General features: G+C 44.6%; 1 protein-coding gene across 1 annotated transcript; it reads left to right on the forward strand.

The window, feature by feature from the left end:
* The first annotated feature begins 477 nt into the window (after positions 1-477).
* Positions 478-11,906, forward strand: C10H1orf232 (chromosome 10 C1orf232 homolog). The gene is made up of 4 exons (XM_034413523.3): positions 478-1,199; positions 2,707-2,793; positions 5,412-5,509; positions 8,963-11,906. Exons 1-4 carry the CDS (start codon positions 1,113-1,115, stop codon positions 9,258-9,260), a joined length of 570 nt encoding a protein of 189 aa, XP_034269414.1. The 5' UTR covers positions 478-1,112; the 3' UTR covers positions 9,261-11,906.
* Positions 11,907-12,923: the final 1,017 nt, after the last annotated feature.

The raw sequence follows: 12,923 nt of genomic DNA on the forward strand, positions 1-12,923 counted from the left end.
CCAGAGGCCTTTCTTGGAGCCTGGGGAGGGTGAAAACGGCCTTCCCCACACCCCCCCGGAGGCCCTCTGGAGGCCGGAAACAGCCCGTTTCCTGACTTCTGGTGGGCCCGGAAGGCCTGAAAATTAGTGCTGGAGCTGAGCTAGGACAACACTTGCATGCCCATAGATATGGCTCTGCGTGCCACCTGTGGCATGCACGCCATAGGTTTGCCATCACGGAGTTAGAGCATAAATCTGGAAAGTGACAGGTGATCCAGTTTCCTTGCAGGTTTTTAAGATACCATTTGGACATTTGGCAGAGTGAGTGGGGAGGGGTAGAGATTGGCATTCTGCCAAAAGCAGAAACTAAATCCAGGAAGGAGAAGATGCCGGTCTGCAAGGCTATCAGCCCTACAAAATAATTTATCTGTCAGCAGCTATTTTAAGCCTGCTGCTTAGCTCTTACATTCTAAAGTCCATTCTTGCAAGAGATCAGTTACAGGGTGCAGCAGACAATGGGGGTATAAAGCAGCAACTTAGGGACGCTTTCCTTTGCCATTTCCTTGTGATTCCAAAGTGGGAGAAACAGTCTCCTTGGGATTAGGGAACTGCCAAGTGGCACATTCTGAAGGGGGGGGACTTTCTACATAAAAAGGGGTGTTTGCCCATAAAGAAAAGTTTAATGGACAAGGGTAGCCTAGAAGGATTAGTTTTCCATGTGTGAGATGAAGAAGACAACCATATTTTTTTTTAACAGAACTTATCAAGGGGTAGGGTGCCTGTTTTTCCCCCAAGAGCTGTCATCCATTATTATTCTGGGTCAGCCATGTATCTGATTCTACTTTGTTCTTTGCGATGAATGCTGTATGCTTCTGAATTGTTAATGAAGACACCAGATCTAAGGAGGAGGAAGCTAGAAACAGGTGTGAAGTAGCAGGACACACTAGCTTCTAGCTGAGCTACTAATACCCTGCACAGCCTGCAGAGCAGCTGAGTGCCATGACACAATGGCCCCTGGAACTTAACTTGCTTGATGCTCAACGCAGAAACTGGAAAAGGAAGGGTAAAGCTTGAAGCTTTTCTTGCATCGGAAGAAACCGAGATCATAAAAGCTGAACTGGGCTGTTGCAACGATGACGCAGGGATTCTGGAGAGTCTATAAGACAAAAGTAATGCAAGCCCTTGGTGGAGAGCTCCAGGAAGAGGATCTCCAAGATGAGGTAGAGAAATCCATGATCAAACCTCTTCTTTTTCCTTGGTCATTGAACATGGGCTTTGTTAGCTTTCCCACCCATTCCAGATGGATGGACTTTCACTCCTAATATTTTTCAGCTGGCAAAGTCATTGACAAAAATTCTGGGGGTTAAAGGCCACACATCTGGAAGGCAGTGGGGAAGCACCCAGATCAGAATAGAATAGAACAGAACAGAACAGAACAGAACAGAACAGAAAACAGAACAGAACAGAACAGAACAGAACAGAACAGAACAGAACAGAACAGAACAGAATAGAATAGAATAGAGTAGAGTAGAATAGAATATATGCCGCCCTTCTCCGGAGACTCAGGGCGGCTTACAATGCGTTAAGCAATAGCCTTCATACTTTTGTATATACCTGCTTAGTAGGGCTTTCGGCCGCCCCCTAAGCGGTGTTCTTTTTTATACAAAGTCAGCTTATTGCCCCCACAAACTGGGTCCTCATTTTACCTACCTCAAAAGGATGGAAAGCTGAATCAACCTTGAGCCTGGTGAGATTTGAACTTGCAGTAATTGAGGCAGCTGGTGTTACTTAACAGCACTTTAGTCTGCTGCGCCACCAAGGTTCTTGAATAGAATAGAATAGAATAGAATAGAATAGAATAGAATAGAATAGAATAGAATAGAATAGAATAGAATAGAATAGAATAGAACAACAGAGTTGGAAGGGACCTTGCAGGACTTCTAGTCCAACCCCCTGCTTAGGTAGGAAATCCTTTAGCATTTCAGACAATACATTCTACTTTCTATTTTTTAATGGGAAATAATTCTTTAGTCCAGAATGGAAACACTGGTATCAGTGGGATACAGTGATTATTGAGGATCTACTAACATTCTAACTCTTGCATTAAAAAGGGGGGGGGCAGAAGGCATGCTGTAAAGCAACATCACTTCTAGCATCATCTTTGCATTCAAAAATGCTTTGAGGGAGACCACACATACAGTAGGTCTCCTCTCAAAGGAGAACAACAATGGGAGCCTCTTACCCAGCGGTGGGATTCAGCCAGTTCGCACCACTTCGGGAGAACCGGTTGTTAAATTCCTGAGCAGTTTGGTGAACTAGTTGTTGGAAGAAATCATTAGGGCAGAGAACCGGTTGTTAAATTAGTTGAATCCCACCACTGCTGTTACCCAATTGATTTTTTCAAAATGAGAATTTTTCTGTTTGATCAGGAAAAAAACCTGCAATGATAAGCTGAGATGGTAAGGAGCATCCTGAGACAGGACACTAAAGGAAGTTCAGCTCAGGGCCCCCTTGGGTCACCACAGGCTCCCCCGCTACAAGTGATGTCAAGCTGGCCATGCCCTCCTGGCCATGCCCCCCCCAAGATCAAACACAATGCTGATGCGGCCCTCAATGAGTTTGACACCCCTGCTCTACTGAATGGAGTCACAGATTCCTGTAGAAGCAAAAGGCCACGATTGCCTATTCATGCACCAACAATTCTCAAAAGATGATTTCTTATTTCAGACCGAGAATCCTCAACTGGTGGAAACTACAGACTCCATCATGCTGTCAGAGGAGGGACTGAACTCCGTTTCTCAGTTGGCTCGGCGGGTAAGAACAGTCACTGTCCTCATCCAAAGAGCTAAAGCCTTCTTTTACATTTCTGAAGTTACTGTTGCATTACAGAAAAAATGGCTGCGCCACTTTTGAGGCCCAAACAAAAAGCAACCGGTGACTAAGGTTATGATCATGCGAGAACAAAATGGCTGGCTCAGCCTCTGAGAGGGGGGGGGATTTAAGGGGAGGGGAATATGTGAACTCTAGGATTATCAGTAACAATAATGCATCAACATCTTTCCAAAATCGGCACGGTTTTCAAAAAGATTGTGCAGACATATTTAAATTGTAAATGAGAAGTTGCTAGTTGGGCCAATAGGAGATAGCGGTCCTATGATATGAAAATATGTCAGTATGAGCACGTTAGAAAAAGGAATAATGGGGAAAAATTAAGTGAAAGTGAAGTTTTCATCCAAGTGACAGGTAGTGAATTGGATTGGATTGGATTGGATACTTTATTTGGCCAAGTGTGATTATGCACACAAGGAATTTGTCTCTGGTGCAGATTTATATTGACATAAAGGACATTTCAGAACTGAAGCCGTAAAATAAAGGGATGTCTCCCATTTGAAAAGAAAAATGATTGCAAATCTATTCAAAACGTTAAAAGACAGAGACATTGCAATGATTCCAAAGGTGGATATTAACAGTGCCATGGTCTTCCCAGTTGTAACAGATGTTGTGAAAGCTACACCATCAGAAAGTTGGAATGGAATAAACTGGATGCTTTTGAAGTGTGGTGCTGGAGAAAAATGTTGAGAATACCTTGAATTGCAAAAAAAAAAAAGGTCATTATTTAGTTAATTCAATGAAACCGCTAATAATGAAACAATCTGGAACGCGTAATGCAAAAAGGCAAAAATCACTACAGAAGCCCAATGTCTTCTACTGAGTTCAATATCACTGGAGAAGACCCTTTTCTCAATCTTGTTTTCAGAAGATGATCATCTTGGGGGACTTTGAGGCCAAAAAAAAAAAAAAAGGAGGGATAGAGAAACCACTTGTGGTCCAAAGGGGTCACCCACACCTAACCTCAAACCTATCCATCATCTCAGAGATTTTTACTCGGCCCAAAGAAAAGGATTAATCTCTTGCCGAGCATCCTAAAGGTGCTTTTTCAAAAGGCAACTGGACTTTTTTGCTTTTACATGGAAGACGTTTCGCTTCTCATCCAAGAAGCTTCTTCAGTTCTGACATCTTCAAGGAAAAAAACAGAAAGTCCAATTGCCTTTTGAAAAAGCACCTTGGGGGCAGCCCTGACATGGATGGCTGAGAATCTGCAGAGATTCTTATTGAGCAGTTGGGTTGAAGAGTTGCAGAGTTCCAGCACACTCTCCATTACAGCTCCAGAAAGAAAAACAATCATACAAATGCTTGATTTGAGAGGAAATTGGTTTCGGGGTGGAGTACCATCAGTACGCTGACGACACCCAGCTGTACATCTCCACCCCGGATCACCCCAACGATGCCCTTGAAGTGATGTCCCGGTGCCTGGAGGCCGTACGGATCTGGATGGGGAGGAACAGGCTCAGGCTCAACCCATCCAAGACTGAGTGGCTGTGGTTTCCGACGTCCCGATATAGTCAGTTGACGCCATCACTGACTATTGGGGGCGAATCATTGGCCCCCACGGAGAGGGCTCGCAACTTGGGCGTCCTCCTGGACTCACGGCTGTCTTTAGAAGAGCACTTGACGGCCGTGACCGGGAGGATTTTTCATCAGGTTCGCCTGATTCGCCAGTTGCGTCCCTTTCTGGATCGGGACTCTTTACGCACGGTCACTCATGCCCTTGTCACCTCCCGCCTGGACTATTGCAACGCTCTCTACATGGGGCTCCCCTTGAGGAGCACCCGGAGGCTCCAACTGGCGCAGAGTGCGGCCGCGCGGGTGGTAATGGGAGCGACATGGCGTTCCCATGTAACACCTCTCCTGCGCGAGCTGCACTGGCTCCCGGTGGTCTTCCGGGTGCGCTTCAAGGTTTTGGTTACCACCTTTAAAGCGCTCCATGGCTTAGGACCCGGGTACTTGCGGGACCGCCTACTACCACCAATAGCCTCCCACCGGCCGGTACGCTCCCATAGAGAGGGGCTCCTCCGGGTGCCGTCAGCCAAACAATGCCGACTGGCGGCCCCCAGGGGGAGAGCCTTCTCTGTGGGGGCACCTACTATCTGGAACGAGCTCCCCCCAGAGATACGGAGGATCCCGGATCTGCGCACCTTCCGCCGCGCCTTAAAGACCTTACTATTTCACCAGGCCGGCCTGGCCTAATTTTCCCCCTCTTTTATAAAAGATTTTTAAAATTTTAAATATTTTTTAGTATTTATATATTCAATTTTAAATTGGTTTTAAAAGTTTGGGGTTTTAAATTTGTCGGGGCCAAAATTATTTAATTTGATTTTATTCCATTTTTTAAATTTTGTATTGTATGTGTTTTTATTGTTTGGCTGTGCACCGCCCTGAGTCCTTCGGGAGTAGGGCGGTATAGAAATCTAATAAATAATAATAATAATAATAATAATAATTGCATTGAGGAAAGGGCTCTGAAGTTTGTCTGAGGAAGCCTCTTTCCATGATGTCTACCCACAACCCAAATGTCTGATTTTGGTATGTAGGTCCAGGGAGCTGGAGTCAAAGGCTGGAGGACCATGTCATCTTTGTTCGGCCGGGAGGATGAAGATCAGTTGCTGGCTCCTGAACCATCTGCTGACCAGTAAGAGATATCTAGCTAATTGCAATTCTCAAATTGTTTGAATAGGGCAGATATACGCCTTTGTTCAATCACTTTTTCTCCTCTTTGCAGTGATTTTCAACCTTGAGAACTTGTAAGATATGTGGACTTCGACTCCCACAATTCTCCAGCCAGCCAGACAAATGAAAGAGAGTTGAAGTCCCCGTATCTTAAAGTTGTCAAGGTTGGGAAACACTGCTTTAGAGGCAGGGGTGGGCTTCAAAAATTGTAGCAATGAGTTCTCTGCCAGGTTGCTGGGTGTGCATGGCCATGGTGGGTGTGGCCTAGTCGGCCTCCTGCACCACTCGGGGGGGGGGGCTTTTTGCCCTTCCCAGGCTTTGGAGGCTTTTTTCAACCCTCTGGGAGGGCCAAAATGGCCTCCCCGGGCTCCGGAGGCTCTCTGGAGGCTGGAAACGGACCTGTTTTTGGCCCTCTCAAACTCCCGCTAGGCCCGTTTTTGGCCCTCCCTGAGCCTCCGCGCGCGCCCTGCACTTACCTGCATCCAAAACGGGCCACGTGGGGACTGCTGGGAGGGGTGGGGTGGGTTGGGCCAGCCAGGAGTGGGATTTGGGGGTTCTCCAAACTGCACAGAATCTTAGCTAGAGGTTCTCCCGAACTCCTGTGAACCCCCAGCAGCCCACCCCTGCCTTTGAGGGATAGCATGTACACAGAACCATCCCTTCACCCAGAATGCCTGTTCATTTTTATAGTCATAACAGGAACTTATGGAGGAGAACTCCTCCCTCCAAACTCAGAGTGCCCCAGATTCTGCAAAAAAACAAAAAAAAATCAGCCATCAATCAATCCACATTCTTGGCACTTCATTCAAAACCACAACCACCCTGAATGTTTCATTTCCTTATGTTTTTCTGATATGAGCTACAATTGGCAGAAAAACCTATTGTTGCCCAAAGAATCCGGAAGGAAATGCACCGGGCCTTCAACTTCCTTATATTTGTCTAGAAATAAGTCTTAGTGTTTTGTTTCCTAGCCATGCCCACCTTGCAAAACCAGATTAATGTTAAGGAGTCTTGGCTTGATTTTTGTCTCATTGTGGTTGACGCTTTTGCCTCCTTTTGCAATTACGTACAAATATGAGACCACCCTTGATATTGATATACTGCGTTTAGTTCTGGTCACCATGATATAAAAAAGATGTTGGGACCCTAGAAAAAGTGCAGGGAAGAGCAACAAAGATGGTACGGAGTCTGGAGGCTAAACACTTGATTAGAAGACAATTCTGGCGGCCAAGAATGAAAGCCAATGTAGAGGACTATGTAGCCCTGGACATCTAGTGTAACAAAGAGAAGGACTATGGGTGATACGATAGCAGTATTTAAGTGGGAGTCAACTTATTCTCCAAAGCACTTGAAGGCAAGCCAAGAAGAAACAGGTTGAAGAACATGAAAGAGAGACTCAACCTAGAATGAAGGAGAAATTTCCTGGCAGTGAGAACAATTGATCAGTTGAATGGCTTATTTCTGGAAGTTGTGGATGCTCCATCACTGGAAGCTTTGAAGAAGAGACTGGACAGCCATTTGTCCAGAATTGTATAGGATCTCCTGCTTGAACAGGGGGATCTCCAAGGTCCATTCCAACCTATTATTCTATATGGGTATAGCCAGTGGTGGGATTCAAATAATTTAACAATCGGTTCTCTGCCCTAATGATTTCTTCCAACACCCAGTTCACCAAACTGCTCAGAAAGTTAACAACCGGTTCTCCCGAAGTGATGCGAACCGGCTGAATCCCATCACTGGGTATAGCCATACTGGTGCCCATCAGAACAGGATCCCTGCAAACTAATTGCAAACATTCCTTGTTGTCTCTCTTCGCCTAGCTAGAATCAGTCAGCTGTTCCTTTTGACCTTCTGCCCCCCAGTGGGCAGATAAAATGTGACACACTGCTGTTGGAGTCTTCAGCCTTCACGAGTAGTCGTCATCATTCATTCATTCATTCATTCATTCATTCATTCATTCATTCATATTTATTATAGCTGTTCAACTCCAATGGATGTTTAAACTAAACCTTCAAGCTATATAAAAAACTCTAGAAAATATGCTCTTTATTATTTTATGATATCCATTACCCTCCATTCTTTAAAAGCTCAAACAAGATTAAAATGGTAAAAACTACCATTATTAAATCTATGAAAACAAAGCAGTATCAGATGTCACAGTGAAGATCTAACTGGGGAAAGTGCTCTTTGGGGAAATTACTAAGTGGGCATTCCAAACTCACAAGTGGCAACAACATAAGAAAAGAGGGAGATCTACTATCAGAAAGGTCTTCCTTTGTACATTGTACTATAACCACACTCACAAACAATGCCAACCTCAAGATATGGTCCAGATAGTACTGCATCGGCCTTACATTCTTTAGGATTGTTATGTACTAATGTTAATGCAAGGCTTTTTAGGATTAAGGTCACATTTCCATATAGTTTCCCACTTAACTCAATAGGTGTTTTTCTTTTACTGTACATTCCATCTATTATAGTTTAGATAAGCATCTCCTATGAAACCAAATCAATTACTACAATATTGTTTTAGGCAGTGGTGAATTCCAAATTTTTTTACTACCGATTCTGTGGGCGTAACTTGGTGGGCGTGGCAGGGGAAGAATATTGCAAAATCTCCATTCCCACCCCACTCTGGGGCCAGCCAGAGGTGGTATTTGCTGGTTCTCCAAACTACTCAAAATTTCCGCTCCTGGTTCTCTGAACTACTGAAAATTTCCGCTACCCGTTCCCTGAACTGCTCAAAATTTCTGCTACCAGTTCTCCAGAACCTGTCAGAACCTGCTGGATTTCACCTCTGGTTTTAGGGAAGATCAGAGAATATATTTTACATAAGAAACATCCATTTCAATTTCCATTACTCTCGGGAAGAGCTGGGAAAACCTATGTCTGAAATTCTGGTGAGCCCTTTCTACTTGGCCAAGAAATGGAGATGAGTTGGGCATGACTGATAGGGGACTCTTTAACTGTAGTTTTGTTTCCACTAAGAGCAAATTGAAGATCTGGCTTGGCCTTAAGCAGCTTCTTGCGCTTCTGATTTTATTCTTAGAATTTGGGGGACTTATAGTAACACACTATCCAATGTAGTCAGTGGTAGAATTCAATTTTTTTTTTTACTATCGGTTCTGTGGGCGTGGCTTGGTGGGCGTGGTGTGACTTGGTGGGCGTGGCTTGGTAGGCATGGCAGGGGAAGGATTCTACAAAATCTCCATTCCCAACCCACTCCAGGGGAAGGATACTGCAAAATCCCCATTCCCACCCCACTTTGGGGCCAGCCAAAGGTGGTATTTGCCGGTTCTCTGAACAACTCAAAATTTCTGCTACCGGTTCTCCAGAACCTGTCAGAATCTGCTGAATAGCACCCCTGAATGTAGTTTTAATGCCTCTCCTTCCCTAAATTCTTTTCTCCTTTCAGTCCTCTAGCTGCAAAGCCAGCAGAAGAAGCAGCTGAGAAGAAGACCGCTGGCCTTTGGGATGTTTTTGCTACTAAGTGGCAGAAAACTTCAGCTTTGGAAAAAATGACTGCCAAGGTGGACCCCAGCGAAGAAAGGGTTGAGGGCAGTGGGGGTTCTGGGGTGATGCCAGCTGAGGAAGTCGGTGACCTTGGCCATGACAATGATCTCCGAGAGGCTGAAGGTGTGGCCTTCAAGTGGAGCTTCGTAACCAACAAACTGGCTGAGTTGAAGAACAAGAATATTCCCAAAAGTAACTAGGACAGACACAGAAATGGAGGACTTTGAGTGAGGGACCCTTTCTCAGTGATCACAATATATTTTATTGTTTTCCAAGAGCTTTCTAAAAAAACGTGCTGGGCTTAATGTGAAATATTCAGTTCCAGACATGGGTGTTGTTTAGGATGATAACTTTATGAAGCCTTCCCAGAGTGTGTGTCTCCGATGCCTTCATTCCATTTCTCTCCTTTTCTCCTTAGAAGATTGTCCTTAGAATAATTACGCTAATGGACATTTAGGAAAAATCTCCCTTGCCAGAGACTGCTGCCTATCCAAAAACAAGCATCTCCTGCTCTCTTTCCACATTCACTTACTTTGATGGCACCAACAATGACTTTCTAAGAAAGCAGCTGTCGCAGAACGATTCATCCAAGAGTCCAATCTATAGCAGTCTACCAGATGATTCTGTGATAACTTGCTGCCATTGATAGACTTGGATGGAGAAGACCTGGATAGAGATCCCCGCTAAGCTACAATGAGACCTGCGCAACAGATCTCACAGACTTAGGATGATAAAATGGGAGAGCTCCAGGCATGGAAATTCCAAACTCTTCACACCAAGAAAAGTATGATGCAAAAAATGTTGGCAACCAAAAGTAGTTAAATCTGTGCGTGGAGGCACTTTCCAATAACCCACAAAGGCATTCCGAGCTTGCCAAGGGGATCTCAGAGGTGCTTGGCGCTGATGTTTGCAGTGCTGTTACAGCCTGGAAATTCTGTTTTCCAGTAATCTCCAAGTTTATTTATTTATTTACAGGATTTATGTGCCGCCCATCTCATCCAGAGCTGAAGTTCAATTCCTGGCACCTTAGGAATGGCTGAAAAAGATCTAAAGCCCTGAAAAGTTGCTGTAAACAACATAGACGGTACCAAGCACCAAGGATTAAAGGCAGTTTGATCTTAGGGAGTTTCCTTTATCCCTGTTGGACACAGTTATGAGGCAAAGTGCATACCTTTGTATGCAAACAAAGTCTCCAGTTCAATCCCTAGTATTTCTTAGCAGGGCTGGAGAAAATTCCAGTGTAAAATCCAGTTTTAAGGTTAGCTGGTTTGAAGATGATTTCAGATCATCCTCAAATTGGGTTGGGGAATTATAATGGAAGACAGGTCTCAAATCATGGCAAGATAGCTTTCTAGGTTCATCATAATTTATGTAAACTAGTAGTTCAGGTAGACAAGGGATTATAATCCTAAAATGTGTCAAGTAAAATAGATTGGAGACTCATTTGGCTAAATGAAATGTTGAGACTCTAGAAAAAGTGCAGAGAAGAGCAACAAAATGATTAGGGGACTGGAGGCTAAAACATATGAAGAACGGTTGCAGGAACTGGGTATGTCTAATTTAATGAAAAGAAGGACTAGGGGAAACATGATATCCAATATCTCAGAGGCTGCCACAAAGAAGAGGGAGTCAAGCTATTCTCCAAAGCACCTGAGGGCAGGACAAGAAGCAATGGGTGGAAACTAATCAAGGAGAGAAGCAACTTAGAACTAAGGAGAAATTTCCTGACAGTTAGAACAATTAACCAATGGAACAACTTGCCTCCAGAAGTTGTGAATGCTCCAACACTGGAAGTTTTTAAGAAAATGTTGGCTAACCATTTGTCTGAAGTGGTGTAGGGTCTCCTGCCTGATCAGGGGGTTGGACTAGAAGACCTCCAAGGTCCCTTTTGACTCTGTTATTCTATTCTATTCTATTCTATTCTATTCTATTCTATTCTATTCTATTCTATTCTAAATATGTGGAATAAGAGAGAATTCAGGCTGCAAAACTTGCTACAGCATAGAATGTCTAAGATTCTTCTACAATCTTCACTTATTCCTGGCACCTCTATCCTACTGTACAAAATGTTTTTCCTCCTGCAACACCCATGGGCAACAGATGACTTTCAGGGAGTAATTAGTCTCTAACCACTCAGCCCAAATCTTTATGACTAATGGTGTAGCACAGGGGTGGGTTCTACTTACCTTTACTACCGGTTCGCAACGGGGCCGCGCGCATGCGCAGAAGCATTTTGATGACGTCGGTGTCGGTGGGCGGAGCCTCCCGCCGGTTTTACTACCAGTTCGATAGAACCGGTGCGAACCGGGGGCAACCCACCACTGGTGTAGCATGATGAGGAAAAAAATAAAGCTTCAAGCATCTAATGAGATCCTTGTCTTCTATGACCCAAGAATCATCAACAGACAAGATTGAAGGATTGAAAGATTGACAACTCTTATCTGATGGATCTCCACTCTCAAAATGTTTCTGTTAAAGCTGGCACCATTTTTAATGAAGAAACTATCCCTGGATTCACAGTGCTGGTTTGTCGTGCTGTGTAAGACTCTCTACGTATGAATTCAGTGGTTCTCTGCAGAACTTTCAGTCCGTACACCAAGCAGACATTTGGACACAACTACCTCATTAACACCCTCATTTTTCTTCAGATCTTTGCTGATGACTATCATTGAAAACATCCTAATCTGTTAAAATGTTCTAGATACCTATTTAGTGTTTCACTGCTTGAGAAGAGGCTTCTGTTCAAACATGGTGTCTTCTGCTTCTCTTCTTCCTCCTTCCCTGTCTGTCCCAAGTAATGTTGAAATTAAGTGTGTTGAAAATTAAAATACTTTAATAGCCAGAAATAGCTTCAGATTGATCATTGTCGTTTATGTCATGGAAATGGAAATTCCTTGGTGCCTTAGAGCCTTGGTAGTACAGTGGTCTAAAAGCACCCTGTTATTAAGACCAGCTGCCTGCAATTACTGCAGGTTCGAATCTCGTCAGGCTCAAGGTTGACTCAGCCTTCCATCCTTTCTAAGGTGGGTAAAATGAGGACCCAGTTTGTGGGGGCAATAAGCTGACTTTGTATAAATATATACAAAAGTACGAAGGCTATTGCTTAGCACATTGTAAGCCGCCCTGAGTCTCCGGAGAAGGGCGGCATATAAATCAAATTAAAAAAAATAAAAATTCATAGATCAGGGGTGTCAAACTCGATTCCATTGAGGGCCACATCAGGGTTTGTGTTTGACCTCGGGGGGGCTGAAGTGGGAGTGGCCAGAGTGGACATGGCCACTTAACGTCATTCGTGGTGAGGGCGCCTGTGGTGGCCCAAGTGCTCTGCCAGAGAAAACAGGCTCCTGAGCTCCGTTTTCGGCTGTGACGGCATCCTGCAACCCTCTGCCAGCGAAAACGGAGCTCGTGAGGACCTGCGTGCAACCCTCCCGAGCTCCATTTTTGCTGGCAGAGGCATCATGGGCCGGTCCTTTGCTGTTTCCAGGGCGGCCCCACCGGCCAGATCTAAGCATCCCGCAGGCCGGAGCTGGCCCCTGAGCCTTGAGTTTGACACCTCTGTCATATATAATCGTGGACAACCTGCTAAATGTAGCCATAATTCTAATTTTAGGCAGTCCTTTGCCAGATTTTAACTCCTCCCATTCAAGAGATTGATTCAGGCTTCTTGAAAAAAGAATACCTGTTAGAATTTAGTGAATTGAATGTTCAGTTCAAAGCAGTAGTGAAATCCAATTTTTTTTACTACTGGTTCTGTGGGCGTGGCTTGGTGGGCATGGCAGGGGAAGGATACTGCAAAATCTCCATTCCCACCCCACGCCAGGGGAAGGATACTGCAAAATCCCCATTCCCTCCCCACTCCTGGG

The sequence above is a fragment of the Pantherophis guttatus genome, chromosome 10 (genome assembly GCF_059756535.1).
Source record: "Pantherophis guttatus breed Tessera chromosome 10, ASM5975653v1, whole genome shotgun sequence".
NCBI classification, from domain to species: domain Eukaryota; kingdom Metazoa; phylum Chordata; class Lepidosauria; order Squamata; family Colubridae; genus Pantherophis; species Pantherophis guttatus.